The following is a 15,439-nucleotide window of genomic DNA, read 5'->3' on the forward strand; positions in this document are numbered from 1 at the left end:
TCCAAACTAGGACCTACCGGATAACCGAGCTACTCAAATGCCTTCTCCTCATATGGGGGGCTTACAAGTAGAGTTAGCTGGTTCCCGCGTAGTTACACGAGAGTGGAGCATTGATATCTAACACTTTGGACCCTTGCAGGGCCAGAAAGTTTACCTTGAAAGACCTAATACAATGAGCTGACTCTAATTGGGCATCATCACCCACCATAATCATATCATATCAGATCTAATAGATACTGACGGAAGGGGGGCAAGCTCAAGGGTATCTTGACTTTAATGAGGTTGTACTGACATGAACTTGTGATACGGCATTGATGGCGGTTTGTGTGTATGACCTGTTGTGGTTACCTTACGTTGACAAGTGCTACTTGTTGGTCGTGCCCCTAGTCTGGTGAGCACGTACGGGATATCCCCAAGCATGATTTGTGTGTTGACCCACTTTTTGTGGAGTGTTGTGTTTTAGACCTCCATCCGGTAGCTTTAAGCTGATGTGCCTTTATAAAGCCTATCGGAAGGATACTAGAAGGAGTATTCCTGCCCAACCCAAACATATTGGACGAATAACGAATGGAAGCTGCCATGTGACCATTAACTCACATTACGATGAGCTTGCATCTCCATGCCCATAACTTCCATCAACTTTCGGCAACCATGTGCTCCTAATTCCGATAGCTTCTGATAGGCAGCAACGGATTGCAATCTTCGGCACACATGGGCCGAACTCGTGTGCTTGTGTGCGAGAGAGAAGAAGAATAAAATTTTAAAACGTTAGAGGGCCCTCACATATAAGGGAATGTGTTGGGGGAGGCCTTTTCGAGAAGGAAAATGCCGTTGCACCCGTCAACTACTGCGAGCCATTGCCCGGGTATTGTTTGACCAAAAAATGAACAACCACATTGCTGTGGTGACTGGAGTCGGGTTTCATTGGCAAAGGGCCAGTCATTTTCTCGTGAATCGGACGGCTGAGATTAAATCTGAGCTGACGCACCGAGTCTTTTATTTTATTGCAGGGCTAACTGGGCCTCATCGGGAGAGAGAAAAGAAGAAAAGAATTTTTTTAACGTGAAGGAGAGAAAAGAAGAAAATAAATTTTTAACGTGAAGGAGAGAGAAAAGAAGAAGAAGAAAATTTTGACGTCAGGCCACAAGGCAGGCAGTATACTCCATACTCGATAAGAAATGAACCATCATGTTATTGAGGAGGAGTCGCTGATCCGCATCGTTTCTCTGATTTCCTTGCGAGCTTCTCTGTCATAGCCGATCTGCATTGCCGGGTATTCTGTGCAAATGGCCGACGATCTTGATCCCAAAACCAAGCGCCTCAGAGATCTGTTGAGTAGCTTCTATGGAGACGATTCTGCCGACGAATCTGCCAAAACCGCTTCAGGCCTCGTGCGACGTGACACCCTGCAGGCTATCAATACCACGGCTTTTGATGCGGAACGCTATATGTCTTCTCTGGTTCTGTCTCTCTCTGTACACCAGTATTTTTTAACTCTCTCGTTATACAAATGTGTTATGCGTATTTCAAAAGCAGAAACTTCGTCGCTTTGGATGGGCGATCGGGACCTTGGAGATAACGCTGTTTCCGTATAGTGCAAGATCGGTTGTGGAGTGCATAGTAGATGTTCAACACTTTATGTTGCAAATTGCAGGTGCATCGTACAAATCTTGAAGGCCTGCTTCAGAAACACGTTGAGATGGCAGCTGAAATAAAGAATCTTGACAGTGACATGCAAATGCTCGTCTACGAGAACTATAACAAATTCATTAGTGCCACCGATACCATCAGAAGGTAAGTCCCTTGTTTGGCAAGATTTCCACTTTTTTTACTGAGATTTATAGCTCAGGCAAAGATACTAAGGCTACTGTAATGTCTGGATACTTATTGAGGAGCTCTTTTTGTTGAAGGAGCATAGATCTGGTCAATTTCAGGTTGATGTTAAACGTTAATCATGATGGCGTCATTTTTGCAGAATGAAGGAGAACATTGCAGGCATGGAATCAAACATGGAGCAGCTTCTAGAAAAGGTACTTCATCTTCTTCGGGCACCTTTGTTTGGCTTGATTATCTAACACTCAAAATTGAAATTGCTGCCGGATGCTTTCTTTTTTTGCCTTGAACGCAGGTGACAGCTGTAAGGACAAAGAGTGATGGTGTCAATGCCTCACTTTTTGAGAGGAGAGAGCGAATAGAAGAATTGAATGGGACTCGCAGCCTCCTCCGAAAAGTACAGGTCAGCTGGAGTTTAAACTTTGGATATAGAAAGGGTCTTACCTTATGGCCTTTAGGAAGATGGGCCTTTGGGAAGGTGTTTAAGCATGCTTATAGGCCTTATGGTGTATGTATCGTTCTGTACTTCTTTCAACTTATATATCCTTAATGGTGAATTGTGACTCCTTCGGTACCCATGCAGTTTGTTTTTGACCTACCGAAGAGGCTGCGTAAGTGTTTGAAGTTGGAGGCATATTCTGATGCTGTGAGATTCTACAAGGGAGCTCTTCCAGTACTCAAGGTAATAGGGATCTAAGTAGTGACTTTAGAACAACAAAAACTCTTAATTTGTATGATTGGATATATTCTAGTCTTACAAAGGTATATCTAAGTAGTGACTTTGCAGAGGTTTGAACCATACCTAGGAAGGCTTGTTTCATCTTCATAGTGTAATCTGAGGTTGTTTCATGCTGTTTTTTAGGGTAGGCATATGGAAGTTCATCTTTTCAAACGTGCAAAGAGGAGTCAGAGGAAGTAATGGCAATGATCACTAAAAGATTGCAGGTACTCCAAATTATAGTATAGTGTACAGTATCTATTGAACAGCTTTTGCGTTTTTAAAATGATTTGAGCGACTCTATACAGATCGCACTGGTGGTTAAATAAGCTTGACAGGTTTACAAATAAGTTGTATGCTAATGACTAAAATTTTGCCGCAAATTCAAGGGTTTTTTGGCTATTTTATCCAACCTCATGTTATGATTAGAAAATCCACGGAATCGTTTCTAACTCTACAGTTTTGGTTTGTCAGCTTATTAGAAATCAGGCAATACCTTAGCTGTGTGCTCCCAGTGAAGAGGACTTCAGGTCAGTAGACTACGGTAAAGAAAAGGGTGCATGAGCCCATAGTGGGCTGTGCATATGACCATGTATGTTTGGCAGAACAAGGAAGGTTGCAAATGGCTAGCAGACTGACAGCTATTTATAGGCAATGCCAAGGCTGCCTTGTTGACAGACTGGATCTGACTGGGGGTCTAATTTCTGGTTGGTCTATGGTCGGCAGGTCTGGTTTGTTCACCAATCACATCTGTGCACAGGCACAGTCAGGGCAGGTAAAAGGCTTGCCAGGCAGCTAAATTAGCTCCATGAAGGCTATGTGAGGCTTTATCAGCAGCAGATGCTAAAACAGTAAAAAAGACTTTGCTGTCTTTTGGACTTTTTGCCAACCTGGTCAATGCCGACCTTTGACCTCTGAGCTGGCTGATTTGGGGAAGGGTAGAAGCCCCTCATTCTCTATCAATCAAAATAGTAGTAAGTCTAACAGCAAAGCTCCTTGTATAGGTATTAGGATGACAGCCTCCAGTTCAGCATTTTATGTTTCAGCCCCTGGCTCATCCCAAGGACGGCTCGTAATTGTATTGTAGCCCTAGTGGCTAAATTGTATTCTTTGCCTTAATGAGTGTTTTGCACCTTAAAAGGTACAAGGGTCTAACTTTGCAGAGAAGTGTTTTGCACCTTAAAAAATACAACAGTTTAACAATGCAGATGATCGAGGGTGGGGTATGAGATGGTGAGTGATAGGATGGCATGACGCGGTGGTTGTTGTAGGAGAACGTTGCTGCAGATATTCTCGGTTCTTAGATATGGCTGCAGCACCACAATAGTGGCATAGTCCCACTACAGCGTTTCTGACGGACAAGGAGCTCTCGCAATGTCCCTTTTCAGTTTTGCTGACCAGGCTTTCCCAAAGGAAGTCTAAAAGCCAGACACAACCTTTCTCATCGGGGACATTCGATGGCCTGGCTGTAGGCCCTTGTTTAGGGAAAAGGGGCTGAGGCAATGCTCAGCCAACTGCAGTGAGTGTTGGAATGGTCACCTCCCCATCTGTAAGCCCCCAAATGAGGAGAGCGTGGGGGAGGGAGACCTAGGGCAGGATGTGCCCAAGAGGAAAAGAAGAGAGGGGGCTGCCACTGGGCAGCACCTCACATCAAAGAACATGAAAGGTACCTGGAGCTAGGATGGATCTGCATGGCGCTGACATCAGCAGTGTACGGAATTGTACAGCGCTGGAGAAGAGCCTGGCAGAGGGCAGAACCAGCAGGACAAACAGGCGCTGACATGGCAGGTCAGGAGCGCAGGTGTACAGGGCTGCATGGGGCCTGGTAGAGCAGCAAATGGGGCTGCCAGTGGGCAGTGGCATGCCTTATATAGGCTGGGCCCCTGCCTTGATTGGAGGGCCAAAAGCCCTAGAAGTGTGGGCCAAAGGGCCCTAGTTTTGTGAGCCCTTAAAGGGCTGTTTTGGGGCAGACTGGTCGGCCCAAACAGACCAGCCAGTCGGCCCATTTAGGGCTGGCTGGTTGGTTAGTTCAAGGGGCCCTTGGGGCCTATAAAAGGAGAGGCTTGTGGCCTCATTTCTCATCCATTATCCAGCAGAAAGTGGAGCAGACAGGAGCAGCCTGAAGGCATTCCCTTTGGCCTCATCTTGGAGGTAAAGGAGAGTTGAAGGAGTGCTGCAGACTGAGTTCCCTAAGGGCTGGGACCTTGGCTGTCTTCTAGGGCAGCAAGGTGTTGTGATCATCATACCTTCTGGAGCAGCCATTCACAAGCAGGTTGGAGCAGTGGAACAGGGACCTGTGTGCTGCAGACAAAGCTTGGTAGGGGCTGCCCATGGTCCACCTAGGCTGATTCACAGGCAGTAAGGTGGAGAAGAACACACTGGACGGAAAGTCTACTTACGCTCGAGGTGGAGCACGCGGACTCAAGTCTAGAGATAGCCGGTAGATAGGAGAAGGACCTTGTGGTTAGATCAGAGGACCACACCATTGGTGGGACTCTGGATCTCTCTCTTTTGTATTGTGTCCATAGTTTTGGATGGAAATATATGAGTTTTGGTGTCTTCTATATCTGGCTGGTTCATTGTTTATTGATGAGTCTGCACACCTATTTTATGCACATTAAGTAAAGAAGTTTGTGATTCCACATCCCACACGCACACTGTGTGAGCTCCTGGGCATTACTATAAGTCTTCCGCTGCGTGTACCCTCTGTTGGGTCATTTCTAACAGTGAGCTAGGGGTTTTATAGGCCCCAAGAGCAGGCTGGTCGGCCTAGTCTATGTTGGCCAAATAGGCCTGTGAAGTCTGCCGGCAGTGGCAGAGCAATGGATAGAGTAGGTTGGCTTGCTACGTGGCAGGTTGGCACTGGTATGGCAGTAGCAGACACAGTCAGGTCTGCTAACAGAGCAGTTGGCTGTGTTCTGGTTGGCAGCCCTTCAGCTAGATTGGAGGGGGGCATGATCTATAAATATGCCCCATTTGGGGCCATCTAAGAAATTGTTTCTGCAGCAGTTCGAGCAGCCACTCTGCCAGGTTTTGGACTTCCAGGAGCTCACAAATAGGCAGATCTACACGGCCGTAGAAGAGGCATATCGTGGAGCAAAGAGGGTGAGCAAGAGGACTCACCTTGTAGCTATTGAAGCCTACAGGAAGGCGCATGGCAGTAAGGAAGAATCTGCCTCAGAAGGTACAGCAAATGGAATGAGTTTTGGTGCCTGACCACAGTGGCATGTTGCTGTAGGTGTTCGTACAGATGTTGGCAATTTTTGTACTTGGTTTTCCATATCAATACATTTTCTTTTAGTTGTATATCGGAGCAAGATCTCTCTAGATCCAAGTGTCTAAAATTTTGGACTTTATAACAAGAAAAATCTGAATTTGTACGATTGGATATATTCTAGTCTTACAAAGGGCTCTTGGAGTGAGCTGGTGTTTGAATTGACATCGTATCATCTCAATCTATCTCTTCCTGCTGTGTGGGAGTTAGCTATAGTATGCTTGTGCCCAACTTGCTTCTTATCTTTCTGTAGATTCATATTGGTTGCAAATGCAATTTCCTTAATTAGAATAAAATGTTATCAGTGTCAATTCGTGAAGTGAGTAAAGATACATTCATTTATAAAACTGTAGACGAAGAAGCTTTTCGCCAGTGACATTACGCTAAACACACAAGCACGTGTGTGAGGGGTAAAGTAGCCTTACGTCTCTCACCATTCTTCTTGGATGTGGGTCTAGAGAAGGATATGTCTTATATTGAGTGATCCCTAGGGCCAACTCCAATTTTGCTCCTTCACATGTACATCCTAGAATATAAGCATCTCTATCTGCAAGCACTGCCGGCTGTTACTTGGTAATTGTGGATTGTGTTTAAATTCAAAACTAAAAGATTTCAACAATTTAAATAAACTGAAAATTTACATCTTACACATCTTACACATCTCACAGTACCAAGTAGATATTGTTAGCCCTAATAGACGATTCATTACACAAGATAGAGGGGTCAAGTCAGGTGGTCCCCCTCCCCGAGGAAAAGAAAAAGAATAGATAGAAAAATTCCAACTCAGGGCAAATTAACCTTGACAGTTGGTCGGACTTGGGAACCAAACCTCTATTTAGAACCAGGGACAGATAGCCGATCTACAAAAGCTCCTATCCATAATAATAATAGTCATATATAATATCATGTACTCTTCTCCTTTACACGACAGAAGAAACCCACACTAGAAGAGTAGATCAAGAGATATGAACCTGTACACACTTAGGACAAGATTTTAGAACAGTATCCAAGCAGCCAATGCTTGAACAGGTTCTCCATTTCTGGATCAAAAAGCTAGGAAAGCAAGTTGTAAAGAGGTAGTAAGGCCTTAGAAAAACATAGGAGGCAACTGTGGTGCAAATTAGAATAGGAAATCATCCTATAGAAGAAAGCATGACAGATCCAAGAAGAGTGATATTAGTTTTTGGGGCTGTCTAGCAAGTGGTACTGCCTAATTAACGGACATGCAAATTGTCCATGTTGTGGCTTGCTGATATTGCAATAAATTCTTTCTATCGGAATTGGTGTGTTGCCCTATTTGCTAGCTTGTCTCAGCATCATTTGTTTAGAAATCTCATTTGGGAGAGACTAAAATGAAATCTTCATAGCAGTCGTAGATTGAATGAGAGAATGTAGGCTAGTTTTTGATTAGCCTTCTCCTTTAGTGCCAGCCTTTGTCACGGCTGAGTTTGCCCTTCACCTCCCTTGTGTTGAGCAGATCTCAGTACAAAGGCCTTTGTATACATGGATGCTCAGGTATGTGTGGATCTGTGGATATGTATGTGTGAGAGCATATGTTTTTACTAATGAAACAAGACCTATACTATGACTGCCAACTACCACTAGATTTAGGGTCTGTTTTAGCAGAAACAGCAGTGAAGTCAGAATTGGTAGCAGAGGGTAGGGTTAGATCTCTCTTACGTGAAGAGTGCATGAGATTCAACAGCTCTCATGTGGGTGGCAAGCTGAAAGCTATCAGATGCTGTCCTTCTTGGCATTAGCAGCCTGTAGGTTGATGAAAGGTAGGAGTGTACTTGCATTAGTGTAGAATGAATTAAGAGTACAGCTGAAGCCCCTTTATATGTTTTTGGGAAAGCGGGCCAGCACACCCTAGCTTATGGGATTATTACAATAGGCTGCCACTTGGCCAGCCCAGAATCAAACCTAGAGCCTCTATTAAAAGTACAAGAGAGTACTAAAGTATTTACAATGAATGGGACCCCCTTTTGAAGGCTATTTGGGCTTGTTTAAGCAGCTGACTGTCACATGCACCCCTGCACTTGGGTGCAAAGTGACACATCGGCTACATCAACAAGTGCGTAATAGGAGATTTTGTCGTATGCTGTGATGCCTTTGTGAGCCCTTGTCTAGGGACAGTCAGGCACAGCTACGTAAGTCAATCTCTCAGCCTTAGGTCAAGTGGGAAGATCGGTCCTTGTTCACTAGTACCCACTGGAGAACCATAGGGTAGTGTTTCCGTCTTAGGTTTAGGACCAGCCTAGGATAGGAGCCCTTCTGGGCCCCCTCAGGGCTAACAAGTGAAGAGAATAGCAGGGGAAGGGCTGCCTTTATAGGCTACCCTGCACCCCTCCCTAGGGCTGCGATTTATGGGGCCAAGGGACCAGCCAACCATATAAATAGGGGGCGTCCAGGCCCTCTTTCCTCATTCAGTTCTCCCAGCACTTCAGCCTCCTACAGCTCCTCCTCAGCCCCCTCTAAACAGCCTAACACTCAACCCCAGTGGCCTTCTAACCAGCCTCAGCCTTTGGCATCAGTTCAGCCCTCTAGGAAGGTGTTCACGCAGCGCATCAGACGGGGAGTTGGGACTGCGAACGGAGTAAGGTTTGGGTATGTTTCAGCAGCTCTTTTCAGTTATCTTTTACAGTTTTACACAGCTTATTCTCAGCTCTTTATTTCAGTCATCTCTCAGCTCTCTTATAGGATCTATCACTCCTAGCTTTCACTCTCTCACTCACGCAATAACCCTGCATTCCAGTGGACAGCACAAGCCACTCCCTTGCCTTGCAGAAGTGTCCTACATTGTCAGTGTGGACAGCATCAAGGTCTTGGTATTGATCGGTGTTGCCTCTCAAGTCTTTGGGTCTGCTCTACGTGTGCACATTGAGCTCTTCAGAAGCGCGTTGCGTGCTCTCTCGAAGAGTGTTCTTTGTATTTCTCAGTTCTTCAAGTATAAACCAAATTCTCCCTTGATTGGGGGAGGGGGCCCTCAGTGGGTACATGGACCCAATCTGTTGTCGACTCTACTCTCTCTCTACCCTCATCTCCTTTCTCTCTCTATGGTGTACAATGCTAATTCCTCGCTAAAGGTTTAAAGGTCATCTTGTTGTGAATTACACGATCAGATTACGGTTGCATGTTACATTGGTGTCAGAGCTTCGGTCTGTATCCAGCTTGCCTACCGCGAGTGGATGGTTGTGTTGTGATCCGGAAAGGACACACAATCAAGCGCCATGGAAGGGTCAGGAAAAGGATTCACCCTTGAAGACTTTGAAGAGAAGAAAGACTACCAGCAAGATCCGCTTCCACCAAGTGCTTAAGAAGTGATGCTGAACCTTCTAGAGCAGAATCAGGTCCTCCTACAGCAACTCGAAGAACATTCAGCCCAGCTAGAAGAAAGCAGAAGACAGCTGGACCAAACAAAACGATGTCTGGAGGAAAAAGAAGCAGAAAAGCTGCTGGAAGAGAGAGGAACCATAGATTTCAAAAAACTGCTCTTGTTGATGCGTGAGGAACGCAAAAATGAGGAGACACTGCGATGCGTAGAGCTCGCCCAGGCAGAGAGGCAACAAAAGCTAGACCGAGAGGCGATGCTTCTCCAACACAAACAGATGTTAGCTGCTATGGAGGCAAGTTTGAGCGCAGCAGCTGTCTCCGTCACAGCTTCGTCATCGACAAAGGTAATGCCACTCACACGGTCCACTTTAAATTTTGTTAAGTATGATGGTAAATGTGACCATTTAACAATTTTGCAATTTATTCATCAGTTTGTAGCTCATTTTCCGTTAGCGCGGATTCAAGATGAGCAAGGCAAAGTCCACCTCGCAGCGCCTCATCTTACGGGCGAGGCAGTGATCTGGTGGCAACATTGGGCTAGTAAGCATACTGACCCAACAACGTTTAATACGAATTTCGTTTGGGCTGTCATGACAAGAGAAATCACTAATCCGTGATTAGTAGACATTAAAACATTATTATATATTATACGCCATTGGTGTAACATGTATTTGTATTTATGATACACACGAACCGATTTGTTATGGCAGTGGATCATCTCAGTAGATTGGACTAGTCAAGCTGGAGCCATTGCTTCAGACGGCATCAAATTTGGGCATGTAACACTTATTGTATTAATAAAAATGTGCACACACGTGTCTAGGTCCTAGGGGCAAATAGGAAGGGAAGGGTGCATTAAGGTGCATTGAATGGTAAATGCATGGATCATAGGATAAGGGTAGGTGTAAATGGGAAGATGGAACTTGAGTGATCTCAAGGGACACTAATGAAAGGGTGTCACCCTTCATTGTGAATTTCACGTAGCATTCTCTCTTTCACCTTGCGTTTTTCCCCCATCTCTTTCCCACCTTGCATGTAGGTAAAAAATAGAAACAAGTACTCTCACGAGGATGCTCTTTCCTATTGGAGGGCGAAGTGGCATTCAAATTCTGCATGCATTGCACACATTTGCATTTCTTGAGAAGGGTGGTTCTTCACATTTGGTATTAGAGCAACGACGATCCACTATCGGGACGGGAAGAGAAGGAGAAGAAGCGAGCACGAGGGAGGACGCAAGTGTGCATTCACTAATGAAAGGGTATCACCCTTCATCGTGAATTTCACGTAGCATTCTCTCTTTCACCTTGCATTTTTCTGCCATCTCTCTCCCACCTTGCATGTAGGTAAAAAATAGAAACAACTTACACCATTGGAGGGCCAATTGGCATTCAAATTCTGCATGCATTGCACACATTTGCATTTCTTGAGAAGGGTGGTTCTTCACATTTGGTATTAGAGCAGCGATGATCCACTATCGGGACGGGAAGAGAAGGAGAAGCAGCAAGCAGGAGGGAGGACGCAAGCGTGCGGGACAACAACGAATGCAGTGCCACGTGTGCATAGAGGAGAGCTGTATGAGAAGGCGACACAGTAGAAAGGCCGCGTGTGGAGGGGCGGGCGGGTAGAAGGGCGCGGGTCATACCCGCACGAAGGTTTGTGCAGATTCGTACGAGACACAGCATTGGACGAAGATGTAAACGGAGGCGTGCAGATCTGCGCGCGTAAAAGCCTTGGATTGACCCATGCGAGCACGAAGCTCGCGGTCTGTTGAATCTCCCGTCATGAAAGCAAGGGGTCGCAGCAGAACTTTGCATGTTTCTTGCAGAACTTGAATTTCGGGCCACAAATCCTGAAATTTGGAACCATGAGACAAGGGGTTTCTCTAATTTTTTTGGGTCTTTGGACGGTGAACGGGGTGTCCTAACGGGGTGACTCCCCCGTGCGAATAGACCCTTAAAACCCTTAAACCGTGAGGAAAATCCCCCATTCGCCCCAACGAAAAAGTCGGATTGGAACAAGATTTTAAGGGGGTGATCCACCCACCAATTACCTCCTATAGCGATATCTAGAGCTCCAATCTACTCAAAACAAGTAGCCCAAATGGTGTGTACTAGTTTACAGGGTAAAAACAAGGAAGAAAGGCTAAAAGTGAAGGAAGAAGAGGTCATTTGAAGTGGTTTTTCGACTCAAGTGAAGTGGGAGTCGGATAAGTACCACCAACTCTACAACACTTGACTTTTGTTGTAAAATAAACCCCTTTTCTGAAATTACAACAAGTCATTTTCTCTCTTGTATTACTAAAAGGAAAGAATGGAAGGAGAAGGGATATTTAATAATGAACTTGTTCTTTTTCCTCCACTACCAGAAGGAGATAGGGAGAGAATACCATCACCTCCTCCTAAAGAGGATAATGTAGATGAGAGTTACACACATATTGAGTGTGATAACCCACGTGTAGAATTACCTTCATCTCTCCTTTAGGAATCTCTTGATATGGAGTTTTCCTAAACTCCTTCAGAAAGAAATAAAGAGAGAAATGAGTCCATCCAAGAGCAAGGTGTTGAGTTTACGCCTTTAACTCAAAATTTCGTACACATGGATTATAATCCAAGTGCAAGAGGGAGAGATGAGTCTCCCGTTGATAAGTTGGTTTCTCAGCTTAGCCATATGATTGAACAGTCCATTATGACAAAATTTGGGACTAAGAGAGTGCTGAATTTTAGGGATGAAGATTTAGGTACCCCCTCGAAGAGAGCCAAATTTCAACCTCGAGAGAGAATAGAAATCCCAAAGTATGATGGAGCGAGAGAGGCAGATAAAATCCTCAATTGGATTCGCCATTTTGATCTATATTTTGCCCATCAAGATAAGACTGACCACGAGAAGCTTGCTCTTGCCACACTGCATCTACAGAAGGATGCTTTGATGTGGTGGTCCTTATCACAAACGGGAAAAGATCCTATTCTTCAATGGTCCAAATTTGTAGAGCAGCTTAAGGCCACTTTCATGTCTCTGAGGCATCAAGAAGAATTGACCTTCCGCTAGGAAAGGTTCAAGCAATTCGATAACAAGAGTAACGTTGAATTTACAGCTAGGTTCTGGAAACTCTCTTTAGAGTTACCTGAGAAGAACAAGGATGATAGAAGGAAGAAGTATTTAGCAGCCCTAACTCGGAAAGTGAGGTATGAGGTTGAAATGTTCAACCCAACCACCTCGAAAGACCTCACTAAGCTGGCTAAGATTGTTGAGAGGAAATTGAATTCTCGGAAGCCTTTCGACAAAGGAAAAAAGAATGCTATTGTACAAAATGTTAACAGCCAATCACATCGTGGATGGATATCATTTCCTTCCATGACTGATGATGAGAAGAAAAAGCTAATTAAGGAGGGTAAATGTTTCGGATGTAAGAAACATAAGCGAAGGCATCCATGGCATAAATGTCTTATTCTATTAGCCAAAATTGCCAAAACCAATTCTATAAAAGGAAAAGGCAAAGCATCCAAACAGGAGGGTGAGGCTTCTACCTTCGCATCCCAAGACTCTACATTGAACATAGAACCAAGAGTAAATGCTATCCATTCAACCAACACTGGTGTATGGATGTGTGAACTGAATAGAGTCATATTCATTGTAGAGTATGAATGTGTGAAATGAATATAGAGTAGGCATATTCATTGTAGAGTATGGACAGAGAATAAAGAATTTTCTCCTCCATGTAGAGCGTCTTATAGGATGAACATGGCTGAAATAGAAGAGTTGAAAAAAGAAGAGATTGATGATCTATAGCTTCTATAGATTAAGAAGCTCTTCAACGCAAAATCATCTACAGCAAAGGTCTATCTGGTTCAATAAAACATTTGGGTGAGAGAATCGTTTTAATACTGACCAGTTTGTTGAGAATATGTTTCAGCTTATTAAGCAGGTTACTATAAAGAGATTTCAGCAGCTTGGTATTTAGAAGAGATGTTGAAGAGGCACTGTAGCGGTACTTTTGCATTTTGAATATTCAACATCCAGAGGAACCAGAGCTTAAAAATGGGATTTACGTTTTGATTCAAAAGAGATCGTGTACTACCACAAGAAGACTATTTGTAGATTATGAAGAGGAGATGCAACTGCAGAAGTAAAAGAGAGAAGCGTATGCAAGAGAAAGAGACAAGAGAATATCCAGAAGAGGACTTCTGTCCATTCAAGTAGGAGGGAGTGTCATGACAAAAGAAATCACTAATCCATGATTAGTAGACATTAAAACATTATTATATATATACGCCAATGGTGTAACATGTATTTGTATTTATGATGGACACCGACTGATTTGTTATGGCGGTGGATCATGTCAGTAGATAGGACTAGTCGAGCTGGAACCACAGCTTCAGACGGCATGAAATTTGAACATGTGACACTTAATGTATTAATAAAAATGTGCACACACGTGTCTAGGTCCTATGGGCAATAGGAAGGGAAGAGTGCATTGAATGGTAGATGCATGGGTCATAGGATAAGGGTAGGTGTAAATGGGAAGATGCAACTTGAGTGATCTCAAGGGACATTAATGAAAGGGTATCACCCGTCATTGTGAATTTCATGTAGCATTCTCTCTTTCACCTTGCATTCATCGGCCATCTCTCTCCCACCTTGCATGTAGGTCGAAAATAGAAACAAGTACTCTCACGAGGGTGCTCTTTCCCAAGGGCTAATTGGCATTGAAATTCTGCATGCATTGCACACATTTGCATTTCTCGAGAAGGTTGGTTCTTCACATGGGCAATGTTTGTGGCCGACCTCGGAGTGCGCCAAGATGAAGCAATTCATCTGAGGATTGGACACTGATATCCGTTATACCATTCGGAACTTCGACTTGCCGGATTACGAGTGGGTGCTGACTCTCGCACAGAATCAGGAGATGATGTTGAATGGGGGAAAGCCCAAGCAGGTCCAGAAAGATTCCAAAGCCCTGGAACAGTCAAACAACACAGCAGAAGAAGGACAACCAGTTCCAAAAGAAAGACGGCCAGGCTTCTGGTCGCAGCTCCTTCCACCAAAGTAATGCCCTTCCAGATAGATGCTGCAAGATGCATCTTCTTTTCATCAGGATAAGGGTGAAACTGGAAGTGTACTTGCCACTTGTGTAACCAAGTGTTGGCCACTTCCTTGGGAGGAAGGCAACCTCTCAAAATCAAGTGACAAAATTTTGCTCAAGCTTCAAATCTTATGCCTGCAAGAGACTCTACTGTCCCAAGGTGTACCTATTGCAAGAAAAATCCCTAAAAGGCAACACGGGGCCTTTCCAAAATGCAAATGAAGAATAAATTGGAAAGAACCAATACAACGGCTTACCCAATGATGTAGCCCGAAAGGACAGCAATGAAAAGGCTCTGGATGCGAGCAGAGAGATTCACCCTTGAAGGAGAGGTGAAAATGAGAGCAAATGGCAATGAGAAATGCCAATAGAGGGCTGGAAATGAGAATTACAGCAAGAGAAAGTGCTCCCATGAGGAGAGCACTTAGAAATGAAAGGAGAGAGATCCAATGGAGTGGTACTTGTAGCCCGAGGCAAAGGTAAGCCAAATGAGAAGAAATGGGCTCAAGGAGAGGCCTCCGGATCGCTCCAACAACCTCCAAAAGTCTTCAACAGCCGGCAGGCAGCACGAAACAACTCTAGAATCCTTCGAGTAGATCTGTACGGCAGCAAAGATGGCCATACAACAGTCCGTACTGTTGTACGGACCTTATGTGTGGAGATAAATTGAAGAAAATTGGCCATACAGATCCGTACAAGCCTTAAATGCAGCACAACAGGTCAGTACGGCTTCTGAAATGCAATAAATGCAGGCGTACTTGGTCCGTACAGTTTGTACAGCTGTACGGAACTACACGTGTGAGGCGTTGCAGCAAATAAATGGTCCGTACTGATGTACGGATTCCATACAGCAGCAAAAATTCGCACGTGTGAGCAAAATGCAGCAGGAAAATGCTCCAAATGCGCCTCCCTTCGCGGTAGCTGCTCCAAAATGCGATCTTCAGGGTTTTCGCGATAGAAGTGCTTGGAGAGGCCTCAAACACTCACAGGGGTGTAGAAACCAGCAAAAACAGCAGGAATGAGGGCTCAGGAGGCTGCCAAACAGCTTGGGAAAGCTGTCAATGGTTGAGGGAATGGATTCCCCGACCAGCTCTGATGCCACTGTTGGCTATGGCAAGCAATGGAAGCTCAGAAATGGAGGAAAGAAGGAGAAAAAACGAGATGCTGTAATAGATTGTTGCAAAATTGAGAGTGGAGGCTC

The 15,439-nt window shown here is 44.6% G+C and overlaps 1 protein-coding gene across 2 annotated transcripts in view; it reads left to right on the forward strand.

Annotated features, from left to right (window-relative positions):
- The first annotated feature begins 1,173 nt into the window (after positions 1-1,173).
- Positions 1,174-15,439, forward strand: part of LOC147883610 (Vps51/Vps67 family (components of vesicular transport) protein) — a 56,295-nt gene continuing 42,029 nt past the window's right edge. For both annotated transcript variants that reach the window (XM_087399725.1, XM_087399726.1), the window contains exons 1-6: positions 1,174-1,460; positions 1,655-1,794; positions 1,976-2,030; positions 2,129-2,236; positions 2,417-2,515; positions 2,701-2,778. In XM_087399725.1, the coding sequence (XP_087255851.1) occupies positions 1,287-1,460; positions 1,655-1,794; positions 1,976-2,030; positions 2,129-2,236; positions 2,417-2,515; positions 2,701-2,778 (654 nt within the window). In that variant the 5' untranslated portion in view covers positions 1,174-1,286. The remainder of the gene's footprint in view (positions 1,461-1,654; positions 1,795-1,975; positions 2,031-2,128; positions 2,237-2,416; positions 2,516-2,700; positions 2,779-15,439) is intronic.

This window comes from Dipteris shenzhenensis, chromosome 28 (assembly GCF_047967505.1).
Source record: "Dipteris shenzhenensis isolate YYH24624 ecotype China chromosome 28, Dip_SZ_1.0, whole genome shotgun sequence".
NCBI lineage: Eukaryota > Viridiplantae > Streptophyta > Polypodiopsida > Gleicheniales > Dipteridaceae > Dipteris > Dipteris shenzhenensis.